This window comes from Astyanax mexicanus, chromosome 8 (assembly GCF_023375975.1).
Source record: "Astyanax mexicanus isolate ESR-SI-001 chromosome 8, AstMex3_surface, whole genome shotgun sequence".
Lineage (NCBI taxonomy): Eukaryota > Metazoa > Chordata > Actinopteri > Characiformes > Acestrorhamphidae > Astyanax > Astyanax mexicanus.
The window spans coordinates 3,690,001-3,712,723 of NC_064415.1; the positions used below are offsets into that span (position 1 = coordinate 3,690,001).

At 40.5% G+C, this 22,723-nt stretch overlaps 1 protein-coding gene across 1 annotated transcript in view; it reads left to right on the forward strand.

Annotated features, from left to right (window-relative positions):
- pth1r (parathyroid hormone 1 receptor) overlaps positions 1-22,723 on the forward strand; it is a 186,672-nt gene that overhangs the window by 114,337 nt on the left and 49,612 nt on the right. The window contains exon 2 of the mRNA XM_022685349.2: positions 899-1,001. Within this exon, the coding sequence (XP_022541070.2) occupies positions 899-1,001 (103 nt within the window). The remainder of the gene's footprint in view (positions 1-898; positions 1,002-22,723) is intronic.

A 22,723-nucleotide genomic window follows, 5' to 3' on the forward strand; every position in this document is an offset into this window, starting at 1 on the left:
ATACAATAAAAATACAAATAAATAAATGAACTAAAAAAATAAAAGCAATAATAATAATAAAAATAATAGTAATAATAATAAAAGAAAATCAAAATGAGTTAAAAAGCAATAATTCAAAACTATTTAAAAAAATAATAATAAAAAAGGAATGAAACAAATAAAAAGGAAATAAAAAACTAAAAGAAGAACTAAAATAAGAGAAAAATAAAAGTTAAGAATAAATACTACTATTACATGTTTAAAATGATTTAGTGGTTGTCATGATATTGTACGGTGGTTGCTATGATGTTGCTAGGTGGTTGATTATGTACGGGTTGCTTAGGTGTTCCCACAATGCTCCAGATTTGTTTCAAGTGGCAGGTTGATGTTGAAAATGAATGAAGGGGAGTAAATGGAAGGAACGACTATTTTTCTCCATCGTTTTTGTGGGGTCCATACATCACACTGTTGGTCAGGGGGGTTTAATATAGTGGCTGATAGGTGTATGCTATCGGGTGAGAGTGAATGCTTTTAATTCTAACAGCAGTAGTGAGATTTTTTTTTTTCTTCAATATTTTGGCTCTGTTGGTGTGAGTTCACACCCTCCTCACCCTCTTCACACACACTCTACACACTCTCTACACACTCTCTACACACTCTCTGGCTGCTGTGTGAAGAAGTTTTGCCGCCTCCTGAGGTGTAGTTTTATAGCTGTGCTGTTTAAACAGATCAATACACACTCACCCCAGTCTGACCTCTAAAACGTTTCCATCAGCTTTAGCATTTTTATTTTATTGTATTTTAAGCTCTTTCCTGCACGTTTTGACCTGAACGCTCTGCAGACAGCAGCAGATCGACCGTGAGAGCCGTAAGTGTGTAAAAGTGTTTAATTGTGTTTTTTATTGCTGTTTTTTTGCAGGTGGAGGCTGACGATGTTCTCACCAAGGAGGAGCAGATCTATCTGCTGTTTAACGCCAAGAGGAAGTGTGAACGAGCCATCAAATCCAGACACAGATTACCCGGTGAGAACTATATAATCTAATGTCCTTTTATCACAAATTGAAGAACCAGAAAAGGGTTCTTTAATTTAATAAAGGGGTTTAACATTTTTAGAACAATGAAGAACTGGTATTGGTGTGATTGCAGTAGGATCTTCACGCATTTTTGAGAGATCAATGCGAAAAAAAACTGAATTTGTACTTCATATTAGGGACGTGGACCAAGGTACAGAAGTGTTGTGGCCAAAACTCTCCCATTGGAATGCATTGAAATGTGTCCATAAACTTTTACTGTTACTCAAATAAAAGTCAAAACTTTTTTAATGCTATAAAACACTGATTTCAGCAAAATTTTAAAACTAGTAAAGAACAGCATGAGTCAAAATGCAGAGAACCAAAAGTATCAGCATGCTTTTAATTCCTTGGGTATGGTATCATAGAAATGTGACTGCAGATATCCAAGTTGCAAAAATTAATTTCATATATATATATATATTTATATGTATTTTTGCAATCATTTAGTCCCCCGTGGGCAGTACTAAAATCACTGATACAAACTGTACAGCGAGCAAGACTTTCATTGTTTTATACTTTTACCAGACATGAATATACTTTAGAGTAGTGTGATGAGAAATGAGTTTAGATTGGAGCCACGATGCTCCTTCTCTTACTCACTGAAAAAACACTGCCCGCCCACACTAAAAACTGATTGGCCTGTTCTCTGCAAAGAGTCTGAGTCATCCAATCAGAACCCACTCTCTTTTACATGCGCTTCACCTCCTCCACCTCCACCAACACCTCCATTAGTTTATTTTACACTGCCCTAACTCTTCCACTTCCACTGACCACCTAACACCCTCCACCTCGTCCTCCATCCCCACCTCCTCCACCTCTACCACCATCATCTCCACCACCTCCACCAACACCTCTACTACCACCACCTCCACCTCTACCTCCTCCTCCAACACCTCCTTTAGTTTATATTATACTGCCCTGCACTACCTCCACCTCCTTTACCACCTCCACCAACGCCTCCATTAGTTTATATTAAACTGCATTGACACTTCCGCTCACACTGGCCACCTAACCACCAACACCTCCTCCACCACCCCCACCTCCACCTCCTCCACCACCTCTACCACCACCACCTCCACCTCTATCACCTTCACCAACACCTCCATCAGTTTATATAACACTGCCCAGACACTTCCACTCACACTGATCACCTACACCTCCACCTCCTCCAACACCTCCACCACCTCCACCTACACCTCTACCACCTACACCACCACCACCTCTACCTCTACCACCAACACCTCTATTAGTTTATATAACACTGCCCCGACACTTCCACTCACACTGATCACCTACACGTCCACCTCCTTCAACACCTCCACCACCTCCACCTCTACCACCTCCACCTCTATCACCTCCACCAACACCTCCATTAGTTTATATTACACTGCCCCGACACTTCCACTCACACTGATCACCTACACCCCCACATCCTCCAACACCTCCACCACCTCCACCTACACCTCCACCCCCTACACCACCACCACCTCCACCTCTACCACCTCCACCTCTACCACCTACACCTCTACCACCTACACCACCACCACCTCCACCTCTACCACCTCCACCTACACCACCTACACCTCTACCACCTCCACCAACAACTCTATTAGTTTATATTACACTGCCCTGACACTTCCAGTTACCCTCAGCACCTCACCACCCCCACCACCCCCACCCCATCACCTCCACCACCCCCACCCCATCACCTCCACCACCCCCACCTCTTCCAATACCTCCATTAGTTTATATTACACTGCCCTGACACTTCCACTCACACTCAGCACCTAACCACCAACACCTCTACCACCTCCTCCACCACTACCTCCACCACCACCACCTCCATTAGTTTATATTACACTGCCCTAACACTTCCACTCACACTGATCATCTAACCACCTACACCTCCTCCACTTCCTCCACCTCCTCCACCACCTCCATCTCCTCCACTACTACCTCCACCACCTCCACCAACACCTCCTTTAGTTTATTTTACACTGCCCTGACACTTCCACTTACACTGACCACCTAACCACCAAAACCCCGACTCCATCACCACCTCCTCCTCTACCACCACCATCTCCACCTCCTCCACCAACTCCACCACCACCACCTCCACCTCTATCACCTTCACCAACACCTCCATTAGTTTATATTACACTGCCCAGACACTTCAACTCACACTGATCACCTACACCTCCACCTATTCCAAAACCTCCACCACCACCTCCACCTCTATCACCTCCACCAACACCTCTATTAGTTTATATTACACTGCACCCGACACTTCCACTCACACTGATCATCTACACCTCCACCTCCTCCAACACCTACACCACCACCACCTCCACCTCTACCACCTCCACCAACACCTCTATTAGTTTATATTACACTGCACCCGACACTTCCACTCACACTGATCACCTAACCACCTCCACAAACACCTCCAACTCCTCCATCTCAATCAACACCACCTGCACCACCTCTTCCTCCATCTCCATTAGTTTAGTTTAGTATATTGCACTGTCCTGACACCTCCACTCACACTGAGCACCTGTCTGGTTTCTGTCTCTGTTTGAAGGATTTTATGAGGGGATCTTCAATCTATCTTCAGGCAGTTTTCAGGGAATCTTCAGGCTGTTTTTAGGGGATCTTCAGGCTGTTTTTAGGGAATCTTCAGGGTGTTTTTAGGGAATCTTCAGGCTGTTTTCAGGGAATCTTCAGGCTGTTTTTAGGGAATCTTCAGGCTGTTTTTAGGGAATCTTCAGGGTGTTTTTAGGGAATCTTCAGGCTGTTTTCAGGGAATCTTCAGGGTGTTTTTAGGGGATCTTCAGGCTGTTTTTAGGGAATCTTCAGGGTGGTGTGGAGTTGTTTGGAGTCTCAGCAGATTTTAGATCATGTGTAGAGAGTTGTAGTTGAAGTAAAATCACAGTAAAGAGTTGTGATTTGTTTCTGGAGGGTTTTAAACGTATCTGGATGTTGTGGTTTAGAATCTGTCGGCTGGAATCAGAGAGTTAAAGAGGTAAATGACAGGATCTCCAGTCTCAGAGCATTAAAGCGTAAGTACATGTGTGGAGCAGGCGGTGGGGCTCGGCTCTCTGCAGGCTTTAGTGGGCTTTTGTTGTTGCCAGATTGCCATTATTTTCCCCTCATCACTGGCCCACTTTTCTCCTGTTAAATCGGCGTCTTGCAGCAAAACACAGCAGCATGGAAGTACTAATTAAGTGTGTGTGTGTGTGTGTGTGTGTCCTTACACTGTGGTTCAGAATGCCTGGGAAAACACACTGACTGATTCCCAACATGCGGCACAGTTTACACACTTTGTGGACGATTCCAGCGTCAGACGTTCTCACTGATTCTTGAGGAAATGTTACGCGTTCTCCAGCTTAAAACTGTGGAGGAACACCATTAAGTGCTTTAAAGAACATTTAAGAAAAGGGTTTTAGAAGACAAATTGTTCCGAAAAGCTTCATTAAAGCAAAGTCAGTGTGTGTTGTGCTAATAATGTGAGTGAATCAGCTGCAGCAGTGCTGCTGGAGTTTTTAAACACACCAGTATCATCCCCAGCTTACAGAGAACGTTATAATAAAGTTTAGCAATATTCTCAAATGGTTCCAGGAAGGTTAACCTGTAAAAATTACACATAACGTTCCCAAATAGATGAATTCTAATGATATGGAACTAAGAATTTTAATATTGAAGTTGCAGTAATGTTAACTGTGACTATTACACTGAGAATAATCCACAAACAGTGTCCAGTGGACAGTGTCCATTTCCTGTGGGTGCTGTCCTGGAATTCATTCTTTCAGTTAACAGCTGTGCTGAACTCCTCAAGAGTTAATTACTTCTAATCCTAATCCAGATTATGAGAAGCAACAACTACTCAACTAAGTACAGAAAAAGATGATTTTAAGAAAAAACGAAGGTCAGTCAATCTGAAAGGAAGAAATATAGTCACTGCAAAGGCCAATCAAAACATTATAATGATGAAACTGGCACTCATCAGGTCCGCCCCAGGAAAGGAAGTTTCCAGCCTCAGAAACCACAAGTTAACAAACAGCTCCCCAGATAAGAGCATCTAAAAGCTTCTTCACAGAGTATTTAGGTTTGTTTAACACTGTTTTTAAGTTACTACATGATTCATTATGTGTTCCTTCATAATCTGATAGATCACTTCACTAGATTATTATGTAGGAAAAACTATTAACAAAACCATTTAATGAGAAAGTGCGTCAACTTTTGACTTGTACTTTATATATATATATATATATATATATATACATATACATTCATAATAGTTTTTTAGGGTGGGGTTTAGTTGGGTAAATGTAATATGTACATGTGCAATATGAATTATTATTACTCTCTCACTCATTCTCTCTCTTTTTTTCATTCATTCTCTCAGCCTTGCTCACTCACTTAAACTCCCTTAAACTCCTTTTTATTTGAATATTTAATCATATATTGCTGTAAGTAAGCCCAGTCTATAGAATGATGTTTTGGTGAATTCTCAGACTGTTGTATGTGTAAACATGAGTGAGGTAGGATGGTATAGTGTTGGGTTTTAGACCTGTGCGTGTGTATATATAACAGCAGTATGGAGAGTGAGTGTTGGGTTATAGACCGGTGTGTGTGTGTGTGTGTAGTTTAAGAGTGTGCAGTAATAAGAAGTTGTGTGTGCGTGTATAGAGTGTTGGAGAGTGTAGAGGTGTTTGGACGTTGTGTGTGTGTGTGTGTATAGTGTGTTGGGGAGTGTAGAGGTGTTTGGACGTTGTGTGTGTGTGTGTGTGTATGTGTGTATAGAGTGTTGGGGAGTGTAGAAGTGTTTGGACGTTGTGTGGAGGTGTGTGTATAGAGTGTTGGGGAGTGTAGAGGTGTTTGGACGTTGTGTGTGTGTGTATAGAGTGTTGGGGAGTGTAGAGGTGTGTGGGTGTGTGTGTGTGTGTGTATAGAGTGTTGGGGAGTGTAGAGGTGTTTAGACGTTGTGTGTGTGTGTGTGTATAGAGTGTTGGGGAGTGTAGAAGTGTTTGGACGTTGTGTGTGTGTGTGTGTGTGTATAGAGTGTTGGGGAGTGTAGAGGTGTTTGGACGTTGTGTGTGTGTGTGTGTATAGAGTGTTGGGGAGTGTAGAGGTGTTTGGACGTTGTGTGTGTGTGTGTGTGTGTGTAGTGTGTTGGGGTGTGTAGAGGTGTTTGGACGTTGTGTGTGTGTGTGTGTGTATAGAGTGTTGGGGAGTGTAGAGGTGTTTGGACGTTGTGTGTGTGTATAGAGTGTTGGGGAGTGTAGAAGTGTTTGGACGTTGTGTGTGTGTGTATAGTGTGTTGGAGAGTGTAGAAGTGTTTGGACGTTGTGTGTGTGTGTGTGTATAGAGTGTTGGGAAGTGTAGAGGTGTGTGTGTGTGTGTGTATAGAGTGTTGGGGAGTGTAGAGGTGTTTGGACGTTGTGTGTGTGTGTGTGTATAGAGTGTTGGGGAGTGTAGAGGTGTTTGGACGTTGTGTGTGTGTGTGTGTGTGTGTAGTGTGTTGGGGTGTGTAGAGGTGTTTGGACGTTGTGTGTGTGTGTGTGTGTATAGAGTGTTGGGGAGTGTAGAGGTGTTTGGACGTTGTGTGTGTGTATAGAGTGTTGGGGAGTGTAGAAGTGTTTGGACGTTGTGTGTGTGTGTATAGTGTGTTGGGGAGTGTAGAGGTGTTTGCACGTTGTGTGTGTGTGTGTGTATATAGTGTTGGGGAGTGTAGAAGTGTTTGGACGTTGTGTGTGTGTGTGTATAGAGTGTTGGGGAGTGTAGAAGTGTTTGGACGTTGTGTGTGTGTGTGTATAGAGTGTTGGGGAGTGTAGAAGTGTTTGGACGTTGTGTGTGTGTGTGTATAGAGTGTTGGGGATTGTAGAGGTGTTTGGACGTTGTGTGTGTGTGTGTGTATAGAGTGTTGGGGAGTGTAGAGGTGTGTGGGTGTGTGTGTGTGTGTGTATAGAGTGTTGGGGATTGTAGAGGTGTTTGGACGTTGTGTGTGTGTGTGTGTATAGAGTGTTGGGGAGTGTAGAAGTGTTTGGATGTTGTGTGTGTGTGTGTGTATAGAGTGTTGGGGAGTGTAGGGAGTGTTTGGACGTTGTGTGTGTGTGTGTGTATAGAGTGTTGGGGAGTGTAGAAGTGTTTGGACGTTGTGTGTGTGTGTGTGTGTATAGAGTGTTGGGGAGTGTAGAGGTGTTTGGACGTTGTGTGTGTGTGTGTGTATAGAGTGTTGGGGAGTGTAGAAGTGTTTGGATGTTGTGTGTGTGTGTGTGTGTGTATAGAGTGTTGGGGAGTGTAGAGGTGTTTGGACGTTGTGTGTGTGTGTGTGTATAGAGTGTTGGGGAGTGTAGAAGTGTTTGGACGTTGTGTGTGTGTGTGTATAGAGTGTTGGGGATTGTAGAGGTGTTTGGACGTTGTGTGTGTGTGTATAGAGTGTTGGGGAGTGTAGAAGTGTTTGGACGTTGTGTGTGTGTGTGTGTGTATAGTCTGTTGGGGAGTGTAGAGGTGTTTGGACGTTGTGTGTGTGTGTGTGTGTATAGTCTGTTGGGGAGTGTAGAAGTGTTTGGACGTTGTGTGTGTGTGTGTGTGTATGTGTGTATAGAGTGTTGGGGAGTGTAGAAGTGTTTGGACGTTGTGTGTGTGTGTATAGTCTGTTGGGGAGTGTAGAAGTGTTTGGACGTTGTGTGTGTGTGTGTGTGTGTGTGTGTATAGAGTGTTGGGGAGTGTAGAAGTGTGTGTGTGTGTGTGTATAGAGTGTTGGGGAGTGTAGAGGTGTTTGGACGTTGTGTGTGTGTGTGTGTGTATAGTCTGTTGGGGAGTGTAGAAGTGTTTGGACGTTGTGTGTGTGTGTGTGTGTATGTGTGTATAGAGTGTTGGGGAGTGTAGAAGTGTTTGGACGTTGTGTGTGTGTGTATAGTCTGTTGGGGAGTGTAGAAGTGTTTGGACGTTGTGTGTGTGTGTGTGTGTGTGTGTGTATAGAGTGTTGGGGAGTGTAGAAGTGTTTGGACATTGTGTGTGTGTGTATAGTGTGTTGGAGAGTGTAGAGGTGTTTGGACGTTGTGTGTGTGTGTGTGTATAGAGTGTTGGGGAGTGTAGAGGTGTTTGGACATTGTGTGTGTGTGTATAGTGTGTTGGAGAGTGTAGAGGTGTTTGGACGTTGTGTGTGTGTGTGTGTATAGTGTGTTGGGGAGTGTAGAGGTGTTTGGACGTTGTGTGTGTGTGTGTGTATAGAGTGTTGGGGAGTGTAGAAGTGTTTGGACGTTGTGTGTGTGTGTGTATAGAGTGTTGGGGAGTGTAGAAGTGTTTGGACGTTGTGTGTGTGTGTGTATAGAGTGTTGGGGATTGTAGAGGTGTTTGGACGTTGTGTGTGTGTGTATAGAGTGTTGGGGAGTGTAGAAGTGTTTGGACGTTGTGTGTGTGTGTGTATAGAGTGTTGGGGAGTGTAGAGGTGTTTGGACGTTGTGTGTGTGTGTGTGTGTATAGTCTGTTGGGGAGTGTAGAAGTGTTTGGACGTTGTGTGTGTGTGTGTGTGTATAGTCTGTTGGAGAGTGTAGAGGTGTTTGGACGTTGTGTGTGTGTGTGTGTATAGAGTGTTGGGGAGTGTAGAAGTGTTTGGACGTTGTGTGTGTGTGTGTGTGTGTATAGTCTGTTGGGGAGTGTAGAAGTGTTTGGACGTTGTGTGTGTGTGTGTGTGTGTGTGTGTATAGAGTGTTGGGGAGTGTAGAAGTGTTTGGACATTGTGTGTGTGTGTATAGTGTGTTGGAGAGTGTAGAGGTGTTTGGACGTTGTGTGTGTGTGTGTGTATAGAGTGTTGGGGAGTGTAGAGGTGTTTGGACATTGTGTGTGTGTGTATAGTGTGTTGGAGAGTGTAGAGGTGTTTGGACGTTGTGTGTGTGTGTGTGTATAGTGTGTTGGGGAGTGTAGAAGTGTTTGGATGTTGTGTGTGTGTGTATAGAGTGTTGGGGAGTGTAGAAGTGTTTGGACGTTGTGTGTGTGTGTGTGTATAGAGTGTTGGGGAGTGTAGAGGTGTGTGTGTGTGTGTGTGTGTGTATAGAGTGTTGGGGAGTGTAGAAGTGTTTGGACATTGTGTGTGTGTATGTGTGTATAGAGTGTTGGGGAGTGTAGAAGTGTTTGGACGTTGTGTGTGTGTGTGTGTGTATAGTCTGTTGGGGAGTGTAGAAGTGTTTGGACGTTGTGTGTGTGTGTGTGTGTGTATAGAGTGTTGGGGTGTGTAGAGGTGTTTGGACGTTGTGTGTGTGTGTATAGAGTGTTGGGGAGTGTAGAGGTGTGTGGGTATGTGTGTGTGTGTGTATAGAGTTTTGGGGAGTGTAGAAGTGTTTGGACGTTGTGTGTGTGTGTGTGTGTGTGTGTATAGAGTGTTGGGGAGTGTAGAGGTGTGTGTGTGTGTGTGTATAGTGTGTTGGGGAGTGTAGGGAGTGTTTGGACGTTGTGTGTGTGTGTGTGTATAGTGTGTTGGGGAGTGTAGGGAGTGTTTGGACGTTGTGTGTGTGTGTGTGTATAGAGTTTTGGGGAGTGTAGAAGTGTTTGGACGTTGTGTGTGTGTGTGTGTGTGTGTGTGTATAGAGTGTTGGGGAGTGTAGAGGTGTGTGTGTGTGTGTGTATAGTGTGTTGGGGAGTGTAGGGAGTGTTTGGACGTTGTGTGTGTGTGTGTGTATAGAGTGTTGGGGAGTGTAGAAGTGTTTGGACGTTGTGTGTGTGTATGTGTGTATAGAGTGTTGGGGAGTGTAGAAGTGTTTGGACGTTGTGTGTGTGTGTGTGTGTATAGTGTGTTGGGGAGTGTAGAGGTGTGTGGGTGTGTGTGTGTGTGTGTATAGAGTGTTGGGGAGTGTAGAAGTGTTTGGACGTTGTGTGTGTGTGTGTATAGTGTGTTGGGGAGTGTAGAGGTGTGTGGGTGTGTGTGTGTGTAGTTTTAGAGTGTGCAGTAATAAGAAGTTGATCATAAGGAATGATGCAGTGTGTCGTTTCCACAGAGAGTATTCTTAGATATCCTGCCTGAGCCGTTTTATTACCCAACCACAGAGAGAACCAGGGCCGTATGGAAAAAGAAAAAAAAAAACACAGCTTCGGCCAATCAGAACACGGCATCAGGGCTTCTCAAAAAGACGGCCTGGATTAGTAACTCATTTCTACACAGTGTATAGCAGTGTGTATTAGCTGTACAGTGTGTGGAGAAGTGTATTTTGGGTGATACATCATGTAATTTAGTATTTTCAGACAGAGTAATGTCTCTTTTTAGAGGTACAGTTTGTATATCAGTGTGTTTTTTACATGGTACAACATTTAAAACAATATACTCCGTTTAGCAGTGTTGTTTTTAGGGCTGCAGTTCATGAAATAGTGTGTTTGCTAGACACTACAGTGTGTGTAACAGATTGTAAAGGTAGATTTTGTGTAACCGGAAGTGGTAATTGAATAGTGAAGTGATCTATCAGATTATGAAGGAACACATGAGGAATCATGTAGTAACTTAAAAACAGTGTTAAACAAACCTAAATACTCTGTGAAGAAGCTTTTAGATGCTTTTATCTGGGGAGCTGTTTGTTAACTTGTAGTTTCTGAGGCTATTAACTCTCGCTCTTCTTTGACTGGGGCGGTCCAGATGAGTGCCAGTTCCATCATGAAATTTTTTGAAATTTTTGGCAACTTTTTTAGATACTGTAGATGCATAAAAAAATAAAATTCTTATTTTAACATTGACTGACCTTCAATTGTTCTTCACTTAAGTAGTTGAGTATTTGTTGCTTCTCATAATCTGGATTAGAACATTACTCAAATATTCACTATTCACTGTATACCTGTAACTCTACCTCTTCACTACTTTACTTTAACTGATGCTCTCAAACTTTACATTAAGAGACAAGAAATTCAAGTAATTAACTCTTGATGAGTTCAGCACAGCTGTTAACTGAAAGCCTGAATTCCAGTTCTGTTCTAAGCAGGAGGAGCTACTATGTTTGTCTTCATAGTTTGAATAGATTTAGTATTAATCTACAGTTCAGAACATTTTAAAATAATAAAAAAAAAAAAACTCAGTAAACTCTGTAGACTGGTAAACTCAGGAAATCTCCTTCACTTTTGAACTTTACCATGAGGAAACGTTCTTTCAGTCACCAGCTCTAGGAAAACTTTTACTATACAGGAAAACGACTTTACTGAAATGAGCTTCTTTAAATTGGGGAACGTCTGAAGCTACAGGACCAGGAAACTTCCTGCAGACAGGCTGAGGGAAACTCTGTACAACAGAGGAAAGTCCTGCACCCAGTAAACCTGAGAAAACTCCTTTAATTACTGGAGAAAGTCTCACAATAGCAGCTAAAAAACTGGCAGATCCCAGAAAACCACTTTATTCTGGGTGAAGATTTCTCAGGCCCTAGAAAGCAAACCAGTACCAGGAGGAAAGTTCCTCAGCAAGACCAGGAAATCTGCTGAACTTCACAGGAAAGACTCTGGGATCACTTTTTGCCTTGTGGTGGCAATGCATTAAAACCAACATTCAGAACCATTTAAAACCAACGGATTTTCTCCTGCCTCTGTTAGTTATTTTCCATTTTAAAGAGGACATATTATTCTAAACTCACTTTCTGTGTGCTTTTGTTTTTCCACTTGGGTCTCGATTCCTGCTATAAACACAATAAACACCATAAACATGATAAAAACCAAAACAATCCATCCATCTGTTAATCTGTCAATCAGCTAAAGGGGTTTGGTGCCAGAGCTCCACCCACTAGAGCTTCTAGTTTAAAGAACCCCATTTCGTTCTGCAGGTTAAGAACCTCAGACAGTACATAGCAAGACTAGCCAGCAGACTTCGTCTGAGGAAGGGATCTGTACCTACTGTCCGTGTCCGTCAATATTGTGTAAATAATGTTTAAAAAGTTTTTGTGCTTCTATCGCAGTTAAGAGTGAACTAGCGCTAGTTAAGTATAAACATGGCTCATTTTGAAAACTGGACTGAAACTGGTAAAAATAAAGATCTCTGGTGATTTCTAGAAAGTGATTTTGAGCAAAGAACTTCATGATCATGAACAGAACTACTGTAACTTGTGTAAAAAGTGGTTTAATATGTTCCCTTTAATATGAACCTTTATTTATTTCATTATTTTTAACTCTTGTCCATCAGAAGAGAGCATAAACCAGCCAATGAACAAGTGTACAAGCCGGTGAAACAGTAGCCCCGCCCACTAGTACTCTAAAGCCAACAAGGCAACAAGTAATACGAGCTGGATTTATATTGGCGTATCAGATTCTTCTTTTGTGCGCATCAGAGGCAGAAAACATTTTTATATTTTTCCAGTGCATCCCCCACGATCTTATCTTCAAAACGCGTCCAAACTTAAGAGAATCCATCAATCCAGTCTCCTGTAATCCCCATTTATATACAACCAGTTCTTTAAATCGCTCCGCCGAGTGTCCGGTCTCTGCTTACAGAACAGACTCTACCGGACGTGAAAATATGCAAATGAGGTCTGTCAGCCAATCAGGTGCCGAGTTCTGCTAGCTGAAAGGGGGGTGGGGGGTGGAGGCTGTTTGGCCACAGATACTGTCTCAGAGACTGCTCACTCTGCAGAAAGCGCTCTGTTAAAGAGACACTGCGGTTTTCTGTTTGTATAGGAGTAGACCACACAAAAACAGCCTTATTACTGCAAAATGAGTTATTAAAGTGGTAGTTTTTATTATTATAAAGTTTCCAGTCCTTTGGAGAAAGAAAATACCATTACTGCTTCAGATCACAACAAAATCTAAGCAGTTAAAAGCAGCAGTTTATAATTTTATATGATGATTGTAAACACATTATAGCAAAATGTAGAGCTGCCAAAACACTTCATCCATATAAATAGTTCATTTTATGTCTGAAAATAAAAAAATAAAATAGAAAATCTGAAAAGCGCCTAAAAACTTTCCTGGTTTTTACCATATTTTGGCCATTACATGTTCAATTGAATAATGAAAGTGTCTTATATGAATTGTGTAAAGGCTTCTAAGTGATATTAATTCATAGAATTGACTCTAAATTATTTAATATTAGAGTGATAAGCCTTCAAATGTGAGTATGTAATTTCAGGTGGAAATTGGTCAAAATAGGTTAAATTAGAGGTTAATTTCACTGAGAGAAGCAGGAGGGACAATTCAATGATCTGCCCACTACGAGTGTGGAGCTACAGGATCTACAGGCCCAGCTGTAGCAGCAACATCTGTGGTTAAATGTGGTAAATGTGCTGCAGGATCCAATCAGAACCTGTAGAACCTCCTCTATAACCAACCATCTCAATCTCAATAATCTTATATCCAGCATAGAGAAATCAACAGGGTCTGAACTAGAGTCTAATTTCAGTTACAGAACAGTTTTACTCCAATAAACATATTATTTAACTATAATATATGATTATTAAATATTCTTTTACTTCCAGTAATGAGCTGTACATGTTTAAAGTACGTTTTTTATTTTTATATATTTTTTAATATATGAGTCATGCAGTGATAAACAGTGTGTTTTTTGGGGGTAATTTGTGCCGCTGGCCGTGTTCCAGCGTCTCAGAGCTGACCTGTATACCTGATGACTCCTGCCTCTGTCTGGTGGCTGTTTTCTGACCCCTTTTGGACGGATGAACACGTCTTTCCCATCAGAGCTCAGAGGAAGACGCTTAGAACCTCCGACAGGGAAAAGACTCTCCGCTGTTTATCCTCCTCACGGCAAAAAAACACAAACGCCACCGCTGGAGCTTCACCTGATCATCACACAGCTTTAAAAACAGCATTTCATTAATATTAATCTAATTAAACATATGTTTATATACAAATAAACTAATAAAACTAAATAATTTGCTCTTAAACATTACTACATAATCTTTAAAATAATCATTATAATAAACACATGTATATTACTTTTAAGGAAAATGTTTGGAAAGTTTCTATATATATATATATATTACATACATAGTCATACAAGCTACAACTAGCATCTATCTATCTGCCTGCCTGCCGACCTGTCTGTCTGTCTGTCTGTCTGTCTGTCTGTCTGTCTGTCTATCTATCTATCTATCTATCTATCTATCTATCTATCTATCTATCTATCTATCTATCTATCTATCTATGAAGCATGAAGGTGTAAATGTTATGGTTTTGGGCTGAAGTGAAGGTGGACCATGCAACATGACAACGACCCAAAACATTAAAAATCCAATAAATCCACCAAGAAACAATTAAAAAGAAAGAAATGGAGAGTTATTTAGTCCAGGTCAAAACCCAGATTGTAATCATATTAAGATACTGTGAGGTGATTTGAAACAGGATGTGCAGCAAGAAACCTCTCTAACGTCACACAGCTGAAAGAATTCTGCATGGAGGAGTGGGAAACGCTGGTAGAATTGTAGATTATAGGTTACAGGAAACGTCTACTTGAGGTTATTTCAGCCAGAGTGGTAAATGCTAGCTATAAGAGGCTATTGCGTTATAACTAGGCCTGTCGCGATAACTATGTTATCGACTTATCATACGATCATTTTTTTTCAAGTCGAAAACAGCCACGTGTTTCCGCGTGGATTTGTTTACATGAGAGAGCGAGTATTAAAAAATACATTTATAGCAAGAGCTCTGGGATCTGTGTGTCTTCGATCATATGGACTAAGCTAATGTGTGTGTTACAGCATATACATATATGATCAGAAAAAAGGAATCTGCAAGTGCCCATGTGTTGAGAGTTTTTTTTTTTGTTTTAATAATTAATGTTACTTTAATCTATTTGTTGTTGCTTTATTTTTTGAATAAGGGTCTGTTTAATATTTAGTGCAGTTTTTCAGAACTTTATTTGTTGTAGTTATTTACGATATTAAAATATTTTTATATTGGGAGCCCAATGTCTGCTCTTAATAATATAAAGTTAGTTTAATTGTAAAATGGTGTAATAGTATTATGCTAGTATGTTATTAGTGTGGCACGTTGTCTTAAAGCACCTTTGGGGGCCCAGAAAGCAGGAAAAAGCATTTTCTTTAGTGGTGCTTTAAAATAACAATATTACCGTTTATCGCAATAATTTCTGGGACAATATATCGTCCTGAAAATTTTGTTATCGTGACAGGCCTAGTTATAACTTTATTAAATGTTTTGTTTATTTTACATTTTACAACTTAACCCCTTAACGCCTGAATTAATGTAGCTGTATATGAAAAAATGTTTCATGTGTGTTTTACCTTTAAGTAGATAGTAAATATTGTTGAGATTATTAATTTCACTTTTGCACAAAAATAAATAGAAATTTTGGTATGTTGCAAATTTGCAACAACAGGCAATATGGTCTATTTGGGGTAAATTTTATATGTTGCAAATTTGCTACAGCAGACATAATGGTCCATACTAAGATAACAATAACAGAGTAATATAACAGTGAAAAATCAATGTTTTATTTATGCACCCAACAGCAGGCATTCAATAATAAATAACACCAATTACTGTCACCAACACAATATACACAAATATTACAGGAAACATTTCATTAATCTGAATTCTAGATTCATTTGAATTGTAAATTGTCAAAGGTTCCTAGGTCCGTGGCGAATATGCACTAACAGGCATTGGGGGAATGCAGGCGCTATCTTGGCAGGTTGATTGAATCAAACGGTTAGTCGCATATTTGCAACAACAGGCGTTAAGGGGTTAAATGTTAATTTGATTATATATGTTTAACTAGACAATGTTTTTAATTGATTGTTCAGTTTTTTGCTATATATATATATATATATATATATATATATATATATATATATATATATATATATATATATATATGTTCTGATATTCATTTTTTAAATGTGAATGTATGAAGAGTATAGGAACAGTGTTTAAGCTTCAGCACTACAGCGCTCTGTATTACCCATTAACTTCTAAATACGATTTTAGCTTCTCAACCCAAAAGGCTTGATTAATTTAATTGTGGTCCCCAATTAATTTTAAATGTTTGACCATCTGCACCGTTTGGCATGTAGGCTACTGTCGCTCTCTCTCTCTCCAGTGAAGAGGAAGCAGCTCATCTTCTGTTTTTTGCAGCTCATCCACGATCCTCACACACTGTCGGTTCTGTCCAAATCACTGATTTAGCATTTCTCTTTTCTGAGGGCTTTACTGGTTATTTATGATGGAGAGATATGAAAAAATGATGGAAATATATTTAGCCATCTGTGATTCAGTCTTGAGAATGCGACAATATTTGTAATAAAGCCAATTTTTTTTTTTCCTGTAGCTGCTAGCCTAGCATACATGCTAATAGCAGGCTAATCCTCCTGCTAAGCATGCTAAGGCTACATCTGCACAGATCAGTAGAAACAGGTGGAGCTTCTATCTGTCACCTGAAACAACATCTCTCAACAATAATCCAGCAAAGCCACCTTAAGTCACCTTAAATATGAAGCTTTTAATGAAGTAATTTATTCCAATTTTCCATTCCACCTTAAATAGGTCAGCAAAATGTAACATCCACAACATTTAAGGTGGAACAAAAATGTTTGAAAATGAGAAGCTGGTGAACAATAAGCCTCAAACCTCGGCCTCGATCGATGAAGCATTGATGATAATAAGAATTTTATATATATATATATATATATATATATATATATAAACACCCTGTTTATATGGACAAAAGTGTTGGGGCACATCTGTTGTTTCTTCTGAAATCAAGGGTTTTAAAAAGAGTTTATCCTGTTTTTGTTGGAGTAACTGTCTCTACTGCCCAGAGAAGACTTCTGTACAGTACAATACATTCTGGAGAACATTGCTTTGAGGATTTGATTGCATTTTGCAGCAAAAGGAGCGTTAGTTAGTGAGCTCAAGATGTTGGATGGATGATCATCAGCCCACCTCATCAGTGACACAACTCCACCCAATCCAACTCATTCCCAATTCAACTCATCCCAATCCATCCCCAACTTAACCCAACTCAACCCAACTTAGCCCAACTCAGTTTGACTCAACTCACCCCAACTCAACCCAAATCATACCAACTCATCCTAATTAAACCTAACTCAACCAAACTCCAACCAACTAATTCCCAAACTCATCCACAACTCAACCCAACTTCATCCAAATCAGCCCAACTCATCCCCAGCTCATCCTTAACTCAACCCACCTCCTCCGCAACTCATTCCAAACTCATTCCCAACTTAACCTAAATCAGCCAAAATCATCCCCAACTCATCCTCAACTCAACCCAAATCAGCACAAACCAAATCAGCCCAACTCATCCCCAACTCAAACCAACTCATCCCCAGTTCATCCCTAAATCATCCCAACTCATTCTAACTCATGCCACGCTATTCCAAATTCAACCTAACTCAAACACAACTCAACCCAACTCAGCAACAACTCATCCCAAACTCATCCACATCTCATCCCCAACTCAACTCAACCAAATATATTGGCTGGAGCTCCATGATTCCAGAGAGCACAGTTTCTCTGCACACCTGGTGGATTAGAGGGGTCCTATTCTTTTGGCAGCACGTCTCTTTTACAGGTGTGCATTTGCACATGGGTGTCAGCAATGAGATCAACTTTAAGTACAGGATATATCTGTGGATATGGTGAATTTAAGAATGTGTTTTTGTGTCTGAAGGATATATTGATTTAATATTGCTGGTGTTCTGCTGGGTTTTCAGGGCAGTGCTGTTTATTGATCACTGGGTCTTTTGGGTGAAGCTCAGGTCCAATAAGCTGCTCCTGCTGGAACACCTGACCTTTAATCTCCTCAGCTTTAAAAGTGCTGCAGCAGACTGTGTTCCCTGACTTTTTCTTTATGAAACATATTCCCCATATATTAGTGCAGCAGCCAGAATAAATAGAATATTGTGTTTCTGTGCATTATTGAGTCTGTAGATAAACTGTTTTTTTTGTGATGTCAGAATATTTCAAAGCGCTGAGTTACTGAGTTTAATAGAGAGTTTATTGGAGGAAATAGATGCTAGTTTAGCTCCATATTCCACATTCAACAACCTGTAATAATGAATCAGCTTTTAAATCAGTTTTTAAAGCTTAAATTGCAGAAACACAAAAGCAGAAAAACACAACGCAGAAATATGAAAAAACACTTCTTAAAAATCACCAAAATGCTCCTACACACCTCTCTGAGAACTGTGTGGGTGTGGTCATAATATTCTAATGATTGTGCATGACTGACAGCTGTCTATCACTTACAAACACTTGTTTTACTTTTCCATGGCAACCTTGAGACAGAGAAACGTAACTTATTTTGATAAAATATTTGGATAGCTTACTAGTTACCGTTATCTGAGATTGTTGCTAAGCAACAGCTCACCCAGCTCGCCAGTTCCAGTTCCTCAGACTTGAAGAGAGGGGGTGGAGCTATGTTATTAGGCTTGTGATTGGTCAGGATACTGATAGGCTGACCCATTTTTGTTTCTTTAACTATTTTCTCTTCATTGTGTTTTATCTGTTTGTTGTTCAGAGGTCTAAGAGGGGTTAGTTTGATAGAGGTCTGATGGGAGGGTTTGATGGAGGTCTGTTGGGGGTCTAAAAGGTGTTCTGATGGAGATCTGATAGAGGTCTAATAGGTGGGTTTGATGGAGGTACGGTTGGAGGTCTGATGGAGGTTTAATAGAGCTCTGATAGTAGAGTTTGATGGAGGTCTGATAAGAGGGTTTGATGGAGGTCTGATAGTAGAGTTTGATGGAGGTCTGATAAGAGGGTTTGATGGAGGTCTAATGGAGGTCTGATAGAAGGGTTTGATGGAGGTCTAATAGGAGGGTTTGATGGAGGTCTAATGGAGGTCTGATAGAAGGGTTTGATGGAGGTATAATAGGGGGGTTTGATGTAGGTCTGATTGGTGGTCTGATGGAAGGGTTTTATGTAGGTCTGATAGGGGGTGTTGATTGAGGTCTGATTGGAGGTCTGATGAATGTCTTATGGAGGTCTGATAGAAGGGTCTGATGGAAGGGTTTGATGGAGGTCTGATTGGAGGTCTGATGATTTTAGATAGGGGGGTTTGATGGAGGTCTGATGAATGTCTAATGGAGGTCTGATAGAAGGGTCTGATGGAAGGGTTTGATGGAGGTCTGATTGGAGGTCTGATGATTTTAGATAGGAGGGTTTGATGGAGGTCTGATGAATGTCTAATGGAGGTCTGATAGAAGGGTCTGATGGAAGGGTTTGATGGAGGTCTGATTGGAGGTCTGATGATTTTAGATAGGGGGGTTTGATGGAGGACTGATGGAGATCTGATGAATGTCTGATAGAAGGGTCTGATGGAAGGGTTTGATGGAGGTCTGATAGAAGGGTCTGATAGGAGGGTTTGATGAAGGTATAATAGGGGGGTTTGATGGAGGTCTGATGGGGGGTCTGACGGAGGACTGATGGGGTCTACTGGAGTTCTGATAGAGGGGTCTGGTGGATGTCTGAAAGGGGAGTTTGATGGAGGTATAATAGGGGGTTTGATGGAGGTCTAAAAGAGGGGTTTTGATGGGGGTCTGAGTTCTAATGGGGGTCTGATGGAAGAGTTTGATGGAGGTCTGATAGAGGTATAAAAGGGGGGTTTGATTGGAAGGGTATGGTGGAGGTCTGTTGGAGGTATAATAGGGGGGTCTGATGGAGGTCTGATGGAAGGGTCTGATAGAGGTCTGATTGGTGGTCTGATGGGGTCTGATGGAGGTCTGATGGAGATCTGATGGAGGTATAATATGGAGGTCTGATGGAGGTCTGATGGAGATCTGATGGAGGTATAATATGGAGGTCTGATGGAGGTATAATATGATGGAGGTTTGATGAAGGTTTTTGGAGTCTTTGGCCAGCTCCCAGTGCCTCACCCTGCTCCGGTGTTTTCCTGGACCACCCCTCGTGTTATTGGTGCAGCTCGGCAGCCGTTAGCTCTGCTATTATTAGCTTGGCGGCTGCAGGAGAGAGGTGTGGATTGTTTGCGCTGTGCGCTGCAGAATTAGCGAGACGCTAGCTGAGGTGGTTGGGCTATTCTTGTCCGGGCGGGGAGGAGGAGGAGGAGGCGGCTGGGCCGCGGGTTTCCCGTGCTGATATTTGTTGTTTCTGAGCGTTTGCTCTTTGGTGAAGACCACACGTCTCCAGAGCAGAGCAGGAACAAGGTCTTCATTGAGTGAGACGGGGAGGAGGTGAGGGAATTGGGTTCGAGACGCCTAGATCTGTCCTTGTTAAAAATATTCAAGTGTAAAATTACTAACTCTACAAATAGCATTCTCTCAGAGAGCTGCACATTTACTTATCGCACTTGACAGACCTAAATACAGCCCATAATAGTCCTACAGTCTGAAAGAACCATTGAAAAACTTTATACAGGCACTGCATGTTTGCATGTTCTAATTTTTCATGTCCAAATATTTGTGGACCCTGTTTCTGCTGAATACACCCAGATACTTTAAGTTGCTGACGAAGCTCACTAAGCTAAATATCAGTATTTCAGTCTAGATTATAAGGGCTGGACAATATATTATATAGATTAATATGTTAAAATGTATTTTACACAGTATAAAAACATTTATAATACATTTGTAATATCACAGAATGATAGTTTGTATGGAAATGGTTGTTATATTTGGTTTATGTAGGGATAACATATACCATTCAGATTAATCACTTTCTTCTCCTTAAAGCAAAGCTTTTAATAACTAGTATTTAAATGTAAATAAAATAATGTGTGTTAGATTAGGAAAATAAATTAGATTAATATTAGTGATGTTAATCATTTAATCAATTAAATTCTATCTAACACAATCTAATTATAAAAACTCCGCGAGTTAAAATAGTTCCATTGCTGCTCTGTTTGTAGCTGTGCTGTTTGGCTTGTACGCGCTGCATGGTTGCCTATGTTACCTGTATGTTGCGGGGTAATACATGGAGAGCTTCGGTTACAGTGCATTACCGGCTGATAACAGTACTCATAGAACATCTCTCAGCCAATCACATTGCAGGGTCGGAACTAACTGTGGTATAATATATAAGGTATTATGTACAGTATGCCGAATAATATGTTGTGAATAGTTTTGTGCAAAATTAAACACAGCATCTCTACAGAGTGGGTGGAGTTATTGGTAATGCTTTATAATAAGTTTAATTTATATATTTGTAACTAATGATTAGTAGATGTAAACAAAGCATTAGTTCATCAGAATTTGAATATTTACAAATGTTTACATATGATAATTTAACACTTCCTATAAACCCTGTATTTATAATGTATTATAAATGCATTTATAATATTATAATATAATTATAAAGCCTTATATAAAGTCATTACTGTCAAGACATTATAGTGAGTGAGGTATAATAAAAATTTACTTCATGTTTAAAAAGCATAAGAAAATTCACTTCACTTAAAGTCAGTAATGACTTGTAGTTTATATTGTGTTATAAATGTTGCTTTATGTACTTATGAGTTATTATACAGACTTATTACAGTCATTATAAGGTATTATGCATGCCATGTAATGCATTATGAATGCATTTAAAATACATTTTGAATACAGGGTTTATAGGAAGTGTTACCGATACTTTTTTTGTTTTTATCAGCATGGATGTTCATTCTTAGAAATGTTAAAGGTCACCTTCCGCGAAAATCCGATTTTTCTTGTTTTTTGTGGAATACAGTAGGTCTCTCCGAGTTGAATGTGTACACCTGCACATTAAACTGTTTTGCAGCCCCCATTGTCTGCAGGAGCTAAGCAAAGAAATCCCCCCCTCCCCCCCTCCGAAAAACGGGTGAATTTTGAATTATCTTTCTGCCTACGTAGGCAGAAACTCACAGACCAGCCCACCTTGGCTCGAGAAACTCCCAGAGGCGGAGCTGAAGCGACGCAACATCACCGCTCATCAGTTAGGAGGTGGGAGGCAGTGAGCGGCAGAGCGGCGGAGGGGCGTCGCAGTGCTCCTAGCCAATCAGAGGAGAGATATTTGCATGCTGTTTGCATGTATGAATATTCATGAGCAAAGCTGGAATCCGGTCATTTTGGACACACCCCTAAAACAGTCCATTAAAAAAGAGCTATACAGAGACACCTGAGCACTTTTTTTTTACAAAAACGGCTCACATGTCATTCATTCATACTAGAGACCACAACTAGACATTTTAAAATGAAAGAAAAAACGACGGAAGGTGACCTTTAACAAATCATTAGAGTCATCAGAATTTGAACATTGATAGATTGCTACTTAATTAATACGAATTTTAAATCAGACGAATATTTAGCAAATGCAGTTCATGTTGGTAATGCATTCATTAGTGTTCATTACACGTTAGCAACTTTTTAGTTTCTTAAAAAAATCTTAAAATAATAGTTTTTAATACATTAGTTTATGGTATATTAATAAAAGTGTTATACATGTTTTAAAGTGTTTCCCGTTACTGTATCTATCTTATGCAACTTAATCCTTAATAAGAAAAGGTGATCAGAAGATGTGACGGAAGAAAATGACGGAAACAGTAGATTTTTAGGTGAAAATACTTAAATATTTGTTAAATATATGAAAGTTATTCATGGTTCTGAGTGAATACAGCTAATTACAACCATCCTGCTCGAGACCTGCGGCTTTAAAATAGCGTTAAAATAACCCAGCCTGTGGAATAACAGCAGCAGGACCGTCTCGGGGTTCAGAGAGGAACGGGGCTTTTCATAAATCAGAGCGAA